This window comes from Protopterus annectens, chromosome 17.part0 (genome assembly GCF_019279795.1).
Source record: "Protopterus annectens isolate FY-2018-M chromosome 17.part0, PAN1.0, whole genome shotgun sequence".
Lineage (NCBI taxonomy): Eukaryota > Metazoa > Chordata > Ceratodontiformes > Protopteridae > Protopterus > Protopterus annectens.
In genome coordinates, this window is record NC_056751.1 from 76,816,053 (window position 1) to 76,835,144 (window position 19,092).

General features: G+C 45.5%; 1 protein-coding gene across 1 annotated transcript in view; it reads left to right on the forward strand.

Annotated features, from left to right (window-relative positions):
* The window catches only part of MELK (maternal embryonic leucine zipper kinase), a gene marked incomplete in the record, with an annotated part of 949,965 nt that overhangs the window by 160,752 nt on the left and 770,121 nt on the right, over positions 1–19,092 (forward strand). Inside the window, 1 exon segment of the mRNA XM_044058955.1 lies at positions 17,839–17,955. Coding sequence (XP_043914890.1) covers positions 17,839–17,955 — 117 coding nt within the window.

Here is a 19,092-nt window from a genome sequence, read left to right on the forward strand (position 1 = left end):
CTTGTAGTTCGCTATCAACATCCATAGGGAAGAGAAGAGATTTCACTTTCGGTTTTTTTTTTGTATTCTCTCTTGTTTATTCTCTACCACGTGTCCTTAGCTGCCATAACCATCTTTTTTTTTTTTTTTTTTTTTTTTTTTTTTTTGTAACCCACGCTCCTAATTTTTCAGGTCCCCATAAATATGGGTATTGCCGAGTCAATTTGTGTGGGTATATAATTTATAGCTATATCCTTTGTTTTATCATCTTTAATTTTATAGCCCAGAAAACCTAGAACTGTCTTGGAATGTTTCACAACACTGAAATGTCCTTCTGGTTCCGTCTGGTATGAAATATCTGCAGATAAAGCTAACTTTTCTTGAATACCATACCAATTATATCCTTGAATTTCTGAGTCCTTTTAAATATGCAGTAAAAAAGGGGAGGGGAGGACGTCCCGGTCTGGTTCCTTTAAGACTCTTCTTGTCATAAGAGGAACCCTTCCAGATTTTTTTTTGCCTCTGATCCCTCATATGTCTGTCTTATTTCCCTTGCTGTATCAGGAAATGCAAATGCTTCTATTGCCTTACTCCTAAAATTATAGCTTACCAAGTCACATGCTTTCTGTGCATCAAGACCCACTAACAGCAATGTTTTCTTATGTTCTGAATCATCCTTGTTCTGTTTGTCAAATGTTTGCCTCCAGTCTACAAAACCACTTTGATCCATGTGGTATCACCTTTGCCATTTTTGTCGCCATTATAGACATAAACACTTTTTATACAACACCCCCCCCATTAATATTCCAAAACGTGCATGCTGATTGGTCAGCGTGCACGTTGTAAATCAAAGACTTGTACTAATGGAAGAAGGTCCGGTCACCCAGACTTTTTCCATTAGTAAAAGACTTTTGGGATAGCAACGGAGAACGGAAGAGCTCAGTTGCTGTTATCTCGCTATGTTAAGAGTTTAATATAGCTAAACAGCTAAAAGTTTAATATAGCTAAACAGCTTAAAAAAAAAAAGGGGGGGGGGCAACAGAAAAAGTAAAATCTCAGTTGCTATCTCGTTATGTTAAACTCTTAACATAGCGAGACAAGTTTTTAAAAGCAAAGGAGATCTTCCTTTCTCTGTTGCTTACACACACACAGTTCTGATGTACTGCGTAACCATACACATGCGTAGTACATCAGAACTGCCCCAGAATACTGGACAGCTGCGGAAGGGCAGCAAGGAGGCATTATACAATGCCATTATTTAAGACAAGTAATTTTTTTTTCTTAACTGTCACTGTATAATGGCAATAACCCACTTCTAGGAGTGGGTAAATTTACCCACTGTTGTCTGGCCACTCGGGCTTCGCCCTCAAAACACACCAACCGTCCAGCATTGCCCACACCCAGACGTGGGTTATTGCTTAAATAATCCATGGTTTTAAAATTGAAATGGGTCTGTATGAAGCTGTATCTGAAAGGTCTTTTACATCTCTACAGCCACCACAGCTTTCACCCAGTATGTTAGTGCTTCTGGTCCTCCTTTTAAAATAGTTAAAACCTTCCAGCTCTCTTTCTTCCCTCCTAGCTTCCAAACTTCCACAGGAATACTTTCAGTTCCTGGCAACTTTTTGTGGATTGGTTATACATCACAATTTTTATGTCCTCCTGTCTTAACTGTTAATTATTGGGCCTCATCCACCTCTAATCTTGGTGTATTAAGTCCATTAAATGTTTCCAGTTGTGTATCTTTTTTCCCCATTTCAGCTTTAGACACATTTTCATAACATTTCTAAAATCTCTCAATACCTCTACAGGATCTCTGATTATTTTTCTTATAGGCTCCCTATATTTGGCAACAGCCCTTTCTACTTTCTGTTGCCCAAGCTTTTGTGCCCGGATCTTTCTTCTACACCCATGCACATTATCCAGGTACTCCCTTGGTTTACTTTTAGCACTCTGCAATTGTGCCTCTTCTGTGAGATTCTTCTTATTCTGCAATGCTTTAACCTTTGTCAGCCCCTCTAAATAATTCTTGTTGCTACTTGATCATCTCTGTCTTGTTTCTATCGTTTTAAAATTCCACTTTCATTGTATTCCACTCACTAGCAATAACTTCTGGAGTACTTTGTCTTCCAAATAATTCCATAATTTCTACTACCCAATCCTGAAATCTTCCCTTCCCCTAACAGGTAAATGGGGAAGTGCTGATGTATTATCTTTACATTTTTTTATCTTGGTAATAATTGGTGCACGATCTGAAATAGTTCTCAATTAAATGTACATTTTACTGTAAAATATAATTTGTCTCGTGTTCCCAGATAATTGCATCTTGGGAAATATGTAAATTCTGTCCCATTTCCTGCACTGAATTCACATCTTTCATACCAAATATTTTCATTTGTGTTTTCAAAATTCTATCCTCTCTTATATTTTCCCATCTAGGTGCCCCAGGTGGATCCACACTGTTACAAATCACCTTTGTTCCCACCTATAAGTAATCTCCACTGAAGGCTGTTTATTAACCACCAAAGATTTTTTTTTTTTTTTTTTTTTAAGCTCCATAATATTAGATCTGAAGTTGTAGTTTTCATTTGGTCTTATACTTTTGGGACTCTCTGTTCTGACTTTGCCGTATACACCAGCATCTGAGCCAAAATCTGAGTTCTTCCCTTGTCCATAATGCCCCACTCTCCCTCAGATCTTGTTTTCTGCTCATTCGAACAGCACAGGACCACTTTTTTTTTCTGAGCTCCGCCAGGGTTTTTTCTGAGTTTTTCATTTCAAGTACGTTTTTTTTTTTCTTTTATTTCCTTCTATCCAAGTCCTACCCTTCTCTGGTTTGTGTTGGTGCACTTTCCGGGTCTTAAAACTAAAATTGTTCTCTCCAATTCTCATTCACACTAATTCTCGTTCTCTCTCTTCCCCCCCCCCCCTCCATTTACCCAATGGCTGACTTTCCTAAGCCAGCTGGGTTTAAAAAGTGTACTGAGTATGGGCAATAGGATCTCTCTCCTGATGCCCACACTCTGTGTTGTGTGCTTGGGGTGGACCACCTGGAATCTTCCTGTTTATGTGGGTTTTAATCGATGCATTCTTATCAACAGGAATAAGTTGATTTTGAAGGGCCTTATGCCCTTGACCTGTGAGTCTTCTCTGGGACCTTCCTCTGCTTTTCGGGCTCAACCCCCTGCCAAGAAGTCTAGGGTAAGGCACCGGGTCAGACAAAGAGCAGGATTGGCATAGGAAACTGTGACCTAGCTTCCTCTGCCGAGCTGCCTGCAAAGTCTTGGTCCTTGGTGGTTCGGGGATCTCTTCTGTTTGCCGTATTTCGCCTTGGAGCCAGAGGGTTCCTGCTCCAAGTCTCCCATCCCTGCCTCTCCTTGACACCATTCCAGGCCAGGGTCAGTGGCATCTTTTGTCTGGTCCACTTGGAGCCTGTCTGAAGCAGAGGTGGACAGGATGTTTTTCTGGGCTCTGATGCAGCTTGAGGTTTTTTCTGCTCCATTCCCCTCCAGAAACGTGAGCACACAGCCTCAATTTTTTCCAATCTCTCCTCCGATTTGACCTTTGGCTTAGTTCCTAGGCCTAAGGTTTCCCAATGTTGATGCATCTGTTGATCACTTGCACCTGTAACACAGATGGCTTAGCTTGAGCGGTTCAGCTCTGATTTCCTTGGACCTTACTGACTCTGAGCCATAGCTTCTCAATCTACTCCAAGGAGTTGGTGTTGACTGTGTGGCTTTCGGAGCGGTCTCCTCATTGGGGATTCAGCGCTGGGAAGCTCCGCTCAGACTCTTTGGAGCTGGGGGTGACAGTTCGGGAGGCTCCAATGCCAGCAGCTTTGGCACTGTCTTCCAAGGTCTGCTCACCTTCACCCTTTGAGGTGGTGGAGAGGGTCCTCTTGGCCCCCTTGAGGACCTCTACACTTCCCTCCTCTGAGTCTACCCTTGCTGCTGTTTGTGCCAGAGTAATCCACCCTGCCTCCTTAGGGACAGCCTGTTGCCAGACCTCCCCAGGATGTTCCTTTTCAGGAACCCCCTTGAAGCTTCAGAGGTTCCTCCTTTGGGGGATACTCCAGAAAGGAGTCTGAAGTGTATGTGCAGGAGGAGGCACTTAGATTCACCCCAGAATCTCTCATGGAAGATACAGACTTGGATGATGGGGTGAGGTCCCGTAAATTACCTCCTGACAATGTCTCATTTGGAGACATCAAGATCGTGTCAGATAAACCCAAACCAGATGAGCCCATGTTCAGAGAGGCATTTGTCATAGGGCCCCTCTGCATCTTGGGTGTCACCCCCCCCCCCCCCCCCGCGGATCTGTTTCTAGAGCTAATCTCCTGCAGGGCATCGAAGGAACCAGACACTGAGCCAATTCCCAAGTGCCTGGAAAAGGTGTTCAGTACACCTTGGTCCGAGGGTTACCCAGTCAATGCCATGGTGGTTACAGTGGCTACCATGAAGGAGCTGGCTCAGGAGAGCTCCTCGGTCCATCCTCCATACAGAGTCTAGGGTGATGCGAGTTTATGCTTCGGCCACCTTTGCTCTGCATGTGCTGAAGTATTTGGCACACATCACCAGACTGCAGAGAGATCTGGTTAAGGAACTTTCTGCATCTGCTCTGGGGTCAGTGTCTGAGGCGAAGGCTTTCTCCTACTGACTGACCACCTTGGCAGCTATCTTGAACATGTCCATGGGGTTACATTCTTATGCTACTTGAGGGTACCTCGAGTGCGGCTGGGTGTCCATTATGCAACACGTCTGGCTCAGACTTTGTGCTTTTTCGGAAACCTTCAAGGCATCTTTCATGAACGCCCCCTTTGGCAGGTCTACCTTGTTTGTGTGAGAGCATCATGAGCAGTAGATCCAGAGCAAGAAAGACGAAGACCTTGTTTGCTGTTGGGATTTGCTTTTCTAGCCCGCAACAGACCTACTCTAGGAATCAGTGTGGGGGGTAAGAAGTTGTGGTTCTGAAAATATCAGGGCTGTTCCCAGGAAGTTCAGGGTCAACCTTCCCCCAGGGGCATAGGGGGAAATGACAGACAACATCCATGTGGCAGAAGGGATCCGAGGAACCAAGGGTCTTGAGATTTGTTCTCGGACAGGCCCTTTCAGCAATCCTGAGGGATTGCCAGACTGCTGTACTCTGGAGGCATTTGGGGGGGGGTCATCTCTCTGGGCACCCAACAGCCTGGGAGTCCATCACAAATGATTGGGTGGTTTAAATTAAATCCAGAGGTTGTTTTACCTGGTCAACAGGAGGTGGCAGTTGTAGAGATCGCCAGGCTGCTCAAAATGAGTCCTCCAGTCCACCCCCCCCCCCCAAAGACCAGTCCAGATCAGGCATTTATTCCAGATTCGTTTTGGTGCCAAAGAAAATGGGACTTGTGGATCTCACTCCCCTGAGCCTGTTTGTTGCCAAAACAAAGCTTCTGATGGCTGCATTGTAGTCTATTCTGCTCTTCTGCAGAATGACTGGATGTGCTCCGTAGATCTTCAGGATATGTACTTTCACAAAATGAACACTCGTTCCAGAAAGTTTCCTTCTGGCCTGGAGCCAATCACTTCCAATTCTGAGTGCTTCCCTTTGGACTCGCCACAGCCCCCGGGTGTTTACCAAAGTGTGAAAGGTAGTGACTGTTCACTTGAGACTGCAGGGATTCCATGCATTTTCTTGCCTGGATGATTGGGTCCTCTCTGCTCCCAAAAGGGTATAGGTTTTCTTCAGGCCAGGGATTGCTTTCTTCTCCTAGCATCTTCCTTGGGCCATATTGATCAATCTGGCCAAATCTAACTTGGAACTGGTTCAGGTGATAGATTTTATAGGCACCTGGTTGGACACTGTACAGATCAGGGTGTTTCTTCTGCCAGGCAGGATACTTTTGCTCCAGCAACATGAGATGTTATGTAGTCCAATTTTGCTTTCATTCTTACCCCCTGGGTTCAGAGCTGAACCTCTGCTCTGACTCTGCCATACTCTAGCTCAAAGTCTTCAATTGGCTCGTGGCTGAGGTATCCATCATGCAACAGGCCCATTCCCCAGATCTCGTTTGCCGCTCATTACGCTCAGATGTGGTCTCGCTTTTGTCCGTGGCTAAGTATACTTTAAGTTTTGGATATTTGTAGATCATTAAATGCTATTTTCATAGCTACTGTGTGTCAGTCTCTTTCTTGCTGGTTGTGTGGCCTTTTTCGTTGGCCGTTTTTTGGTATCCCATTCACTCCCTTTCTTCCCACGGGCCAGGCCAGTTTCAGTTAGTAGACCTAGTCCTCCCCATTGTTTTCAGTTTGGTCTCTTTGTGTTGTGCTTCCTGTTACTTGTAGCTTTAGTGTTTTGTCATCTGGTAGTGGTGTTATCCTGCCTTTATTTCCCATGGGCTAGGCCCGTTCAATTAGGACCTAGTCCTCCCTGTAGTTTTTGTTCCCACCGATTTACTAGACCGTTTTTAGTTAGAAGCTCTAATTTCCCGTACTGGGTTTAGTTGGGTGTTTTGTGTGTACGTGTGGTTTTGCAGCTTGTTCCCTGTGTGTGTACTCCTTATACAGCATGTCTAAGGATTCTAAGGAACACAGGCCTTCGGGCTTTAAAAAATGTATTGAATGCAACAATAAAATGTCTTTGACTGATGGGCACTTCTGTCTGCGTCTCTCCTGCTTGGGGGCTATTCACCTCCCAAGAGTCCTGCTTGTTGTCATTCCTTCAGTCTCCGCGTGTTACAGGAGAGGAAGAACAAGCTCATTCTGAAAGGACTGCTCAAACACTCCTTCGAGGAAGACTTCCAGTGCCATATCCTCTCCAGCTAAAAAAGACTGCTAAGAAGCACTCTCCGTCTCCGTCTGTTTCTTCAGAGCCACCAGAGAAAGTTGCTATAACAGCTTCTCCTTTGGCTCCATTGGCTTTGGTGCTGACAGAAGGCAGTGTTTTGACTAAGTTGGTATCTGCTCCCCAGCCTTTCGGAGCTGGTCTCCAGTTGTTCCACCAGGTTATCCTTCACGTCAGTCTCCCTCCTGTAGGGAGATCCAGATCTCCAACTATATGCTCCAGGTCCTCTACGTCCCTTTCCGATGAGGACATTGATAGAGTGGTGAAGAAACTGCTTCAGTCATCGGTGCTGGCCAAATTGATTTTGGCTTCGACCCAGTTGGCTCCGGAGACTATGGCCCCTTCATCGTTTGTTCCTCCTCAGAGCCTTTCTCAGCTCTCTGAGTCAGTGTTGTCGATTCAGTCAGGTCAGTTCCAGTAACTTTGCCCGGCCTCTCTGTTCAGATTTCCGCTCCGACCCAGTCTGCTTTTTTCTACGGGGTCGAGGGTCCACAGATCTTGGTCGGACCAGAGGGGGAGGGCTCAGATCCATCTTAATCTGTTTCGAGCCTTCCTCTCTGTTCTTTGGCTCAGGTGAGCTTGGACCAGGCATCTGCTTCGGACCTTATGTCCTCAGTGCCGAGGGCTACTACTGTATCCTCTATGGTTAGTCGGCCTTTGGAGCTGGGGGGATCAGCGTTCTGAGGTTGAGGAACGTGCTGGCCAGGTAATCAGCTGAATCCTATGGCACCGACACTCTGCCCCCTACAGCACCGTTGTCAGTTTCAGATCACCCTGTATCGATTGACAGTGGAGACCCAAGGCCTCAGGATACCTCCGAGTGGTCCCCAACTTTGATGTCTCCCCAGAGTTTTTTTGCCTGAGGAGCCCGTCCGAGATTGTGTAAGAGGAAACACGTAGACTCCCCGGATGAGTCTCTCACATTAGACACCGACCTCTGAGTCAGAGGGGTCCCCCAAGTAGTCTTCTGAAGATCTCTTTTTTCAGATGTCCTTGACCTTGAAGCAGAGAATCAGCTGGCCCTCCAAATCCTCTTCTGACGAGTCGGTGTTCCTGAAGGCTTTCTGTTCTAAACCTTCCGCCTCTTGGGTGTCTCCCCCTTTTGATGAGCTACTAGATCTCGTCTGTCGAAAGGTGTGGGGAAACTCCTGATACTGTGGAACCGGTCCCTAGGAGACCCAATAAGTTTGTCTGCTCCCACAGACAAGGAATATCTGACAAAAGGTGTTCCAGTAGATGCCATGGTGGTGGCGGCGGCAGCCACCAAGAAGGAACTTGCTGACACGTCTACCGTCCATCTGCCTAACAGAGTCCCGGGCCATGGACAGGTATGGAAAGAAGCGTGTGTTTACCTCTGCGGTCACTGAACTACCTGACGCATTTTACAAGGCTCCAGAGATATCTCCTAAAAGAGTTAGGAGATTCTCTACAGGGCAACGTTTCTGATGCCATGGCACAGAAGGTCAATGCAAAGATGTCTCCCCTAAATTCCCTTACAAACTCCTGTATGAGGCTGATCTCATATGCAGCTGACGGAGCGAGGAGGGCAGCGGGTTCCGGAGTCGCTCTTAGGAGACACTCCTCCTGGATGTGCCTGTCATTTCGCAGAGGCCTTCAAGTCCACGTTCACCAACGGAACAAAGATGAAAGGACACTCACTAGGTGCGAGCAGGAAGGAAAAACCCCGTCTGCTGTGGGAGTCCATTTTTCCATGCCTTCTTGACCTTACCCCAAGGGTCAGAAGGGTGGGAAAATGTGGTTCAGGAAGTCTCAGGTTTTTTCAGGATGCACAAAATGATTTCCCCTCCAGGGGCAGAAGAGGGGGTGGAAATTCAGGTAGATGCCACCCTAGAGGCAGAGGAGGCCTGCGTAACCAGGGGTACCGTGATTCCTTTTGCGGTTCTCCCTAACAGCGCTCCTGAAAGGAGGCCCAACTGTGCATCTCTGGAGCCAGTCAGGGGTTGCATGTCTTTATTCCCAGAAGCCTGGCAAGACATCACCCAAGATGAATGGGTATAATTCCCAGAGGTGATCATATTCCCTTCTCTTCTCCTCCCCCACCAACTAAGAGAATTCCAGACGTTCCACCAGGTCACAGGGATTCTACAACTTTAGAAATAAAAAGTTGCTTTCAAAGAGAGCCATCCAGCCTGTCTCCGCAGACCAAGTAGGATTAAGGACTTACTCCAGATTCTTTTTGGTGCCGAAAAGAACAGGGGACCTGAGACCCATCTTGGATGTCAGCCGATTGAACCTACATGTACAAAAGTCCAAGTTCCGCATGGTCACCTTACAGTCAATACTCCCTCTGTTAGGGAAAGATGTGTGGATGTGCTTGTGCTCCATCGACTTCAAAGATGCTTACTACAATATCAAGATGGACAGGGCATCGAGAATTTATCTATGCTTCCGGCTGGGAGTCAGTCATGTTTGGTTTTGCACCCTGCTCTTTGGTCTCACCACAGTCCCCAGGGTATTCAAATGCGTGGTAATGGCTCATTTGAGATGTCAGGGATTCAAAGTGTTTCTGTACCTGGACAACTGGCTCCTTTCTGCTACCACCAGGCATCTACTGTTACAGACCAGGGACGCCACAATTACTGTGCCAAAGGTTAGTAATTACTCTAAATTGGGAAAAATCTGCCTTGTTGCTCTTGCAGCGTGTCCCTTTTTATCGGTGCCGAACTAGATACAGTACAGTGCTCATGAGGGCCTTCTTACCAGAAGAGAGAATTCAGGCTCTACAACAGCAGGTGTACGCCTTGCTACCATTGAGGAAGGTCAAGGCAAAAGTGGTCCTCAAGTTATTGGGGACCATGGCTGCCACGATCATGCTAGTTCCTCTTGCCAGACTACACATGAGGGTTCTTCTGTGGCTGCTTTTCACCTAATGGTCACTGCAACATCTTCCACTCTCTCATTCTATTCGGATTATGGACACGTGCAGGCAGGATCTATGCTGGTGGCTTCAGGCCAGCCATCTCAACGTGGGAAGCCTTTTGTCCCATCTTCTCCAGTTGCCACGGTGACAACAGATGCCTCCCATATAGGGTGTGTGGGGGGGAGAGATGCAAGACTTTTGTCCCATCTTTCCATATGCAAGACTGCATATGAGGAAACTGCAATGGTATCTAAAAAGCCTACGGTGTCAACATTCTCAGGATCTAAAAGCAATGATTTCCATCATACCTTGCCTACAGTTAAAGTTCCTTTGGTGGGCAGAAGCGTACCATTCACTCTACCCCGTGCCGCCCAAACCCTAACAGATGCATCAGACTATGCATGGGGGGGGCTCACCTGGCAGGGAAGTGCATTCAGGGCAAATGGAACCAAAGTCGAATGCACCTGCATATCAATCAAAAAGAAATTGTTAGCTGTACAGAATGCCCTGACAGCCTTCATGAGCCACATTTTTTCCAGGACAATTAATGGTAAAGACTGACAACACCACTGTTATGTGGTACATAAGCAGGGGGGTACCCATTAATACCCCCTGTGCAGACTAGCCATGGCTCAGTGGAACACGACCTTGAGCTACCAAGTGCCACCTACAGGCTCAATTCCTACCAGGAAAGCTAAATACACTGGCAGACTAACTAGGCAGAAATTTCATGGACCCACATGAGTGAAAACTAGAACCAAAGACTTTCAACATGTTGATAAACAAGTGGAGGAGCCCAGATATAGACCTGTTTGCCTCCTCCCAGAACTACCAATTGGACAAATTCTGCACAAGGACTCCCCACAAACCAGCTTGGAAAGTGGATGCCCTGTTCTTCACCTGAAAAATCCATCAGTTTATGCCTTTCCTCTCCAAAGTACTAAAGATCAAACAGGACAAACAAAGGACGATACTGATTGCACCAGACTGGCCACACCAACACTGATGCACACTCACTACTGGCACCATGGCACCTGCCTCAGACTCCTATTCTACTGTCCCAGCAGGAGGGCCAGATTCTGCATCCTCAGCATCAAATCCTGAACCTGGCAGCCTGGCTACTTACCTGATCTCTCTCTTGCCATCCCTCAGTAAACAAGTGTTGAAGGTCATTCTGGAGGCAAGGAGGCTTAGTACTAGAAAATCTTATGCTGAAAAATGGAAAAGATTCTGTTCCTGGAACCAAACTCAAGGGATGGGCACAGCAGAGCCTAATTTACCTCCGATTCTTCAATACTTAACTGAGATGCTTTACAAGGGTCTTTCCTTTTCCTCCTCCAAAATTCATGCCTCAGCCATTTCAGCTCATTACAACACAGAACCACCCCTCTTCTCTCATCCACAGCTTAAGCAATTCATCAGAGGGGCCAAGACCACCCAGGAGAGCCGTAACTCCAGCATGGGACCTTACCTTTGTATTGGAACAACTCAGTCTACCTCCTTTTGAGCCAGCTGCAAGTTGAGTTAAAATTCCTTTCTTGGAAAACAGCCTTCCTTTTAGCAATCCTTTCAGCAAGAAGGGTGTCTGAATTACAGGCCCTTATGGCAGTGAAGCCTTTCATCATCTTTCATGCGGACAGGGTGTCCCTCGGGACCAATCCCTTCATGCCCAAGGTAGTATCCAGTGTGTCTCTTAATCCATTCATTTGCCAACCTTCTTTTCTAATCCACAGAACAAAGGGGAACTGATACTGCACTCCTTAGATGTGCACAGACAACTTAGATTTTACTTGGACAGGATTAAACCTCAAAGGAAATCTGAACAGCTGCTGGTGGCATTTGCTGCAGTGGCAGAGGGGAAGGCCATTTCAAAGCAAACCATTTCTAAATGGATAGGCCATTGCATTCTTTTCCCCTGTAAGCACCAGGGAAAACTATCCCACAAGGGATTAGACCACACGGAACCAGGGCTGCATCTACCTCTACAGTCTTTCTCAGAGGTGTCCCTACCAGGGACATCCTAGAAGGTGCTACCTGGAGTTCTGTACATACTTTCACCAAGCATTACCATTTGCCAATTTTCTCTAAATCCAGAGCTGGTTTTGCCACTGCAGTCTTGCAGGGCCTTATAGCTGGTCCTAATGCTATCTAAATTCCTCCTCCCATCCTTAGCTTTGGGAATCTACCCAAATGTGATGACTGCAACAGTGAAACACGAAGAACGTAGTACAGTTGTGTATACTTACCCTAAATGTAGATGATGGAGTGTATTCACTGTTGCAGTCCTGGTTATCCTCCCTCCAGCCCCCTCTCTTCTTTTGGCTATGTCTCTATTCTCCTATGTTTAAAAGCTTTTTGGTGTACTTGCTTTTTTCTTGGAAGTATAACCTTACATATATATTTAATTGCTTCCCATTAGGGGGGCACCTGACATCTGGGGCAAGAAAAACTGCTGTAATGGCATCTGCTGCATGACGTCATGGAAGATGACAGCAACCAAAGTAGGACCCAAGACTTTTGATAATCAGGCCGACTGAGGGCTATTGCAAGCAGATAACCTAAATGTGATGACTGCAACAGTGAATACACTCAAACATCTACATTTATGGCAAGTGTACACAACTGTACTTTCTCCAAGGTTCTCCACTGAGCTGGAGGTATCTTTGTCTCCAAGGGCTTCCCCTCACTGGCACTCCTGGCCAGTTTCTGTGGCCTCCTCCAGGTCTACCTCTAGCTTTAGTGAGGTGGAGATGGACAGGATGATGTGGAAGTTCGTCCACACCCAAATCCAGATTGGGGTCTTGCTAGTCCTTTCTCCCTTTGGAGCAGGGCAGTTCACAAACCTTTTTCACCCCAATAACTCCTTTTCTGATCCGACAGTATGTTTGAGTCTTTGGATCTGAGGACTCTCAGGGTCAGGGGTGTCAGTGCCGATGGTATGTTGTACATAGAAGCTGGCCATTGCTTTGAGTGTGTCAGATCCGACCGGGTTGGATCCAAGCTCTGAGATGTAGCTTCGGCATCAGACATGAGGGGGTGTTGTCAGCTCAGTTTGTCGGAGTGCAGTCTTCCCCTCAGCATCTCTGCTTCTGCAGTCTCTGCTCTGACTCCATCAGATTAGAGGGGGACGGCTTGTTTTCTTATTTCTCAGGACATCCGCTTCCCATCAACCTTTGACGTGAAGGAGAGGGTTCTCTCAAATGCGTCGACACCCCTGACTGTCTCATCCTCTGACTCCGCCCCGACTCCCTTGGTTTTGGGTATGGCCCAAACCCTCCTGCCATCTCAGTGACAGCCTGTGGCAGCTGGCACAGAGAGCGCTCCCGCAGAAGAGCTCTATGGTACATTCTCCTTACCGGGAGTCAAGGACCATGGACCATCTAGGGAAGGAGGTGTACGCTTCAACCTTTACTATAAGGTTGCTGAGCTATATAGCGCACGTAATTTGGCTGCAGCGAGACCTAGTTAAGGAGGTTGTGGAGTCGCCCCTGGAACCCATGTCGGTGGAGGGCAAGAAGACATTCTCCGCCTGGATGGCCACTCTTAAAGCGGTAGCAAATACGTTCATGCGTCCTCATGCTACGGAGGGAGCCGCCAGGTGCCACGCCTGGCTCTGGCTTTGTCAATTCTCTGAACCCTTCAAGGTGTCAGTTGCAAATGCCCCATATGATGATTCTTCCTTGTTTGAGAAGTCAGTTCATGAGACCCTGGTCCAGAGTGAGAAGGACAGGAAGACACTGCCATCTGGATCCGTTTCTCCACCCCTCAAAGATCCTTTTCAAGGAATCCCTGAGGGGCTGCCCGACTGCTTGTTTTTCACTACACGCAGCGTCGTGAGAGTCTGTAACAGATCATTGGGTGTTGCAAATTATCCAGCCTGTCCTAGACCAATCCCAATCGGTCATTTATTCCAGGTTCTTTTTAGTGCCAAAGAAAACTGGGGACCCAAGACCCATTCTGGATCTGTCCACCTTGAACCTGTCTGTAGCAAAGGAGGAATTGTGGATGGTCAGTCTTCAATCCATCCTGCACTACTAGCAGGCGAAAGATTGGATGTGCTCAAGTGACCTTCAGGAAGTGAACTGTCATATCAAGATGGACTGGTGCTCTTGCAGGTTTCTCCATTTCCGGCTAGGGGCCAATCAGTTCAGAGCACTCCCCTTTGGGCTCACCACAGCCATTGGGGTGTTCACCAAAGTAATGGCTGTGTAGCGGCTCACCTGAGACTTCAGGGAATTCAGGTCTTTCCTTACTTGGATGATTGACTCTTTGTTGCCCGCACCAAGCTTCTGCTTTGCTGAGCCAGGGATCTTTTCCTTTTATTAGCTAACAGTTTGGGCATCACCATCAATCTCTGCAAGTCCTCACTGACCCCAGTCCAGGTCCTAGAATTCATTGGTACTCTGTTGGATACCATCCAAATGAAAGTTTACCTCACCCCGGAAAAGGTACACAGTCTAAGAGCTCTTGTCTCGTACATTCTTCAAGCTCATCTTCCCACAGCAGTTCTGCAGGCACTAGGGTCCCTGGCACCCACAATCAATCAACTACCTCTTTTACGACTTCATATGTGAATTCTCCAGTGGATGCTAGCAGTCCAGTGGTCTCTACTAGATCTTCCATTGTCCCATCTAGTCTGTATATCTCTGGTTTGCAGGGACTCTCTGGTGGTTCCTTTCCCCAGACCTTGTCAGGGATGTCCCTTTCTGTCCTTTCCAAAAACCACAGTGACCATGGACTCCTCCCAACTAGGGCAGGGGGTGCATTGCTCGAGAAACAGTCCATGGCCCGTGGTCCCCTTCTGAGACCACTTTGCATATCAACGCCCTGGAGATTAGGGTAGTTCTTCTTGCATTGCAGGCCTTTAATCCAGACAGACCTGTCTGTAGTCCTGGTATATTAACAAACAAGGAGGAATCAGGTCTTATCCACTATGTTGTGAAGCCATGAGAGTGTGGGAATGGGCGATTTTTCCACTGACCCATTTTCTGGTGGCAACACACATCCCAGGACAGTCTAACATTCCAGCGGACAGGCTCCGCAGGACTATTCTGATGCCTTAAGAGTGGTCTCTGAATCCTTCAGTAGCGGAACAGATCTTCAAGTGGGGTTGGCCTTGCTGCAATCTCTTTGCATCTCCTTCCAATGTGAAATGCACAGAGTTCTTTGCTCTGAAACCCCGTCAGTTGGAAGTTGCAGAGACGCACTCATCCATGCTTTGGCTCCCAGGCTTCTTTATTCCCATCCTTCACTAGCCTCCTAGACTTTGCAAGATGTTCCTTTAAAGGTGTGTTTTTTTTTTTAAGGCCCCTGGTGAAGGATTCTGACTCCATGGGGGCCTCACTTTTGTACTTCAGGCTTCAGTCTCCCCTCCATTTGAGCTTGCAGCTTCGGTAGATTTGCAGTATGTATCTTGGAAGGCTTCCGTTTTGGTAGCTATTATGTCTGCCAGGAGGGTATCTGAACTTCAAGCGTTGTCCATCAAAGCTCCTTGCATGATTTTTCATAAGGACAGGGTTTCCCTGTGCACTAATCCGTCCGTCCTTCCCAAAGTGGCGTCAGAAGCCAATATTCATCTAACTATCAATCTTCCTATCTTTTTTTTTCGTAATTTCCAGAACAGGGGTAAATATAAATTGCATTTGCTGTGTGTACACAGGCAACTGAGAATTTACTGAGACGGGACAAAATCCTTTTGCAAATCTGAGACGGGACAAAATCCTTTTGCAAATCTGAGACGGGACAAAATCCTTTTGCAAATCTGAGACGGGACAAAATCCTTTTGCAAATCTGAGACTGGACAAAATCCTTTTGCAAATCTGAGACGGACAAAATCCTTTTTCAAATCTGAGACGGACAAAATCCTTTTTCAAATCTGAGACGGGACAAAATCCTTTTTCAAATCTGAGACGGGACAAAATCCTTTTTCAAATCTGAGACGGGACAAAATCCTTTTTCAAATCTGAGACGGGACAAAATCCTTTTTCAAATCTGAGACGGGACAAAATCCTTTTGCAAATCTGATCAGTTTTGTCTCCTATTCAAAACCATTCTTGGGGAAGCCAATTTCTAAAGTGACTATTGCTCGTTTGATTTCCCAATGAATTCTTCGAGCATATTCTATCAAAGGAATTTCCCCTCCTAGTCAAGTAAAAGCCCATTCCACCAGGTTTATGTCCACTTCAGCGGCTTTTTGGTCAAGGGTGTCACTGGATGATGTTTGTTCTGGAGCCACCTGGTTCTCATCTTATATTTTCATCTCACGTTACAAATTGGACATTGTGTCCAGGAATAGGGCATCCTTTGGCTCTGCTGTGCTCCGGAATAGCCTTCCATAAGGGCCACCCAGGTGTTTGTAGCTGGGGACTCCTGTCCCACAGGTTGAAGACCAAATGAAGTCCATTACTTCAGATAAAGAAGTTATGTAATCGCCATAACGTTCCATCTGAGTAATTTTACTTAATTTGATTTTAGCCATCCCCCTTTCCTTCCATCGACCTTGTCACTATTGTCCTGGCCTTGTGTAAGGGAATTGTCCTGGCCTTGTATATGGGAGATGAACATTCCAGGGGCGTCCCTTGGTATGCTTGGCTCAGGAATTTTGGGGGTGCCAGTAGTGGGTAAGGTCTTGGGTCAGGCTTGTGTTTTGTTGAGCAGCAAACTCCATCTGAAGGGAGGAAGGAGATGGGGCATTATGGGTAAAGGGAGGAGCTTGGAGCTCGGATCAGATGCTGAGTATGCAGCCGTGTCTGATCAGATTCGGGATCCATAGACCCACAGGTTGAAGATTAAGTACAACTACTCTGATGGAACGTTATGGTGAGTGCATAACTTTCCTTTCGAAAATGGTTTCAGGACTGTTAACTAGCAGCTTATCCCCTTTGTCTCAAAAATAGTCTTGGAAATAATTAGGGGTGCTGTTCTAAGTGTCAGAGCCTAGTCCTTCACAGAGGTAGGAGATGCTCTGTTCTTAATTTTACCAAATGGTTCTCCTGCTACCCAGCCTACTTGCTGTGTTTTCCTGAGTCTGTCACCATTTATAACCCTGGGCAACAAAATAAAACCAAAAGAAGTATTAAGATGGCTGAGGCCTTATCTTACCAATGGCAACAATGGAATCCTGCTTACTGTATTCATTTTGAGATCAAAGCTCCCAGTTGACAGGCATATTGTTAATTGCACGTCCTTTGGAATGGCAGATAACACACAAAATCAAGATAGCAACCAACCACATGTAAGCATCTGCAATGTGTTAGAATATTCTGGTTTTGCAACTAGCTAAAAAACTGAAAATGCTTGTGGCTGTAGATGCATGTAATGAAACTCATGTCTTGCAGTACATGAGTAGTAGTATTCCCACAAGAGTTTTATGCTTAGTCTTGTAGTGTGTTAACCCTGTAGCTCTGGCTGTCCCTTTCTGTTTGTGGGTTGATTCCTGTTGGCATGCTGTGGTTGCTTGTGCGTGGTGCTTTCTCATCTTGTTACTTTATCATTCTGTAGTCTGGCAGACTAGATATCTATCCTGTACGGACTCCATATGTCATTGGAGAGGCACATACTTTGGTGTAGTGGCCAGACCTGATGCAGTATTTGGTAATGTGGTGTTAATGCGCACCCACTCCAGTTTCATATTTCTATTGGTTCTATGTATGCAGGGCAACAAGATACATTTCTAGAGTCTCTGGTACAAAATTTTGCGCTTCTTACTATGCATGAACTATCAACTTTCCTGTATATAGCTTGGAAAACTACTTTGTTGTTCTGTGGTTAAATCTGTACATTGTTGTTGAGTAGCTTTGATTTCCCCCCACCATATTGTGAGGTTTACTTTAATCTGTGGTGTCACCTACTAGTTGCACACAAGTGTGATGGATCTAGTGATGTTTGCAGGATTATGTAGTCTTGCAGCCACTGTTTGCAAATTACCTTTCTAGCACTTTGACTAGCAGTAATTTAGAAGTGTATCACAGTAATTTCCAGAGAATCATTCGCATAGTCTTCTGCAAGTGATTTAGCATCGCTATTGTCATGGTCAGTGTGTCACATTTTCTGTTTCTTGCAGTCTCTCTTTTGAAAAGATGAAAGACTCTTAAGGAAAATGCATAATAGCTGGTCTGCATTGATTCCCTTGACCCTTTATTTTTGTGTGATGTTTTTAGGATGATCTGCCTCGTATTAAAACAGAAATTGAAGCAATGAAGAGCATGAGTCATCAACATGTTTGTCGTCTTTATCATGTAATAGAAACATCTCAGAAAATATTCATGATCCTAGAGGTTAGTTGGCTGTAATTCTAGATTATTGAACTGATTTGAAAACCTGTATTGTGAGGCTGCCAGCCCAGATATCTGGAATTTTGTGAATAATTCTGTCACTTGTGGATATTAATATGATTTTTACAGAACTGTCATGTGTATATTAAACTACTGGTGCAGAGGTGTGTGGTGAACATGGTTTGTACAGTACTGAGTTTAAAGGATGTGTCCACAGTGTACCCTACTGGAAAAGAACCAAAACGTATATTAATTATATACCTATGCAAATGTATATTTTAATAGAAGCTGAAACATAGTTGACTTGCAAAACTTCAAGAAAATAAGTTGAAATTAGTTTTTACGATTGTGTTCTCTTTCAGTTCAATAGCAGACAAAATGTCTAGAGCTAGAAGTTTTTGTATTGTCCTGAAACGCAAATAATTACTAGGTTTCAAATGTGAGTGTTTTATTGTTTTACGACTGTTCTGCAAACATCTGGGAGATGTGTACTTCTCACACACAGAGATGCTAAAACCATTTAGTTTCTGGTTTAGCCTGGGAACTGAAGTCGGGTAATGGTGATGTCATCCAGGCTAACCAAGCAGTAATGTCCGATATTAATTTTAAGAGCTCCGGGACTGTGCATTTTGTCTTTGACCTAGAAACGTCCATCACCATCTGCACTTGCCTTGCTAAGTAGCCAAGGTATAGCAATTTCTCTTGCATATAGATAGAAAATATAGTAAAAATTAGTTTAGATATATGGGAGACTGTCCTGCAATGTTTTAAAAGTATTTGTGGTTTTGAACTCTGAAGCAACTGTTTTTGAGTATTGTCTTTTTTTTTTTTATTATTATTAAATATATTTAAACCTATCTTTGTGGCTGATTTATTAGTGAGACGTATTTAAGCTCTGAGTACTTGCATATGTATTTGGTGACCCTGTACAGACCACTCCTAAATAGCTTTGGAAGTCTTGGTCTAAACTACCATTTGGATTAAAGTAACATTACACAGTAGGATTGGACACCCTTTGTAAGGGCCTTATAGTAACTGATAACTAAGGATGGCTGGTGGCAGCTAGTACTACTTCATAGTCTGGGCAAAAGGGGTCATAGCTAGTAAACCTTCCCCAAGTGTATTTGTTTGACACACACA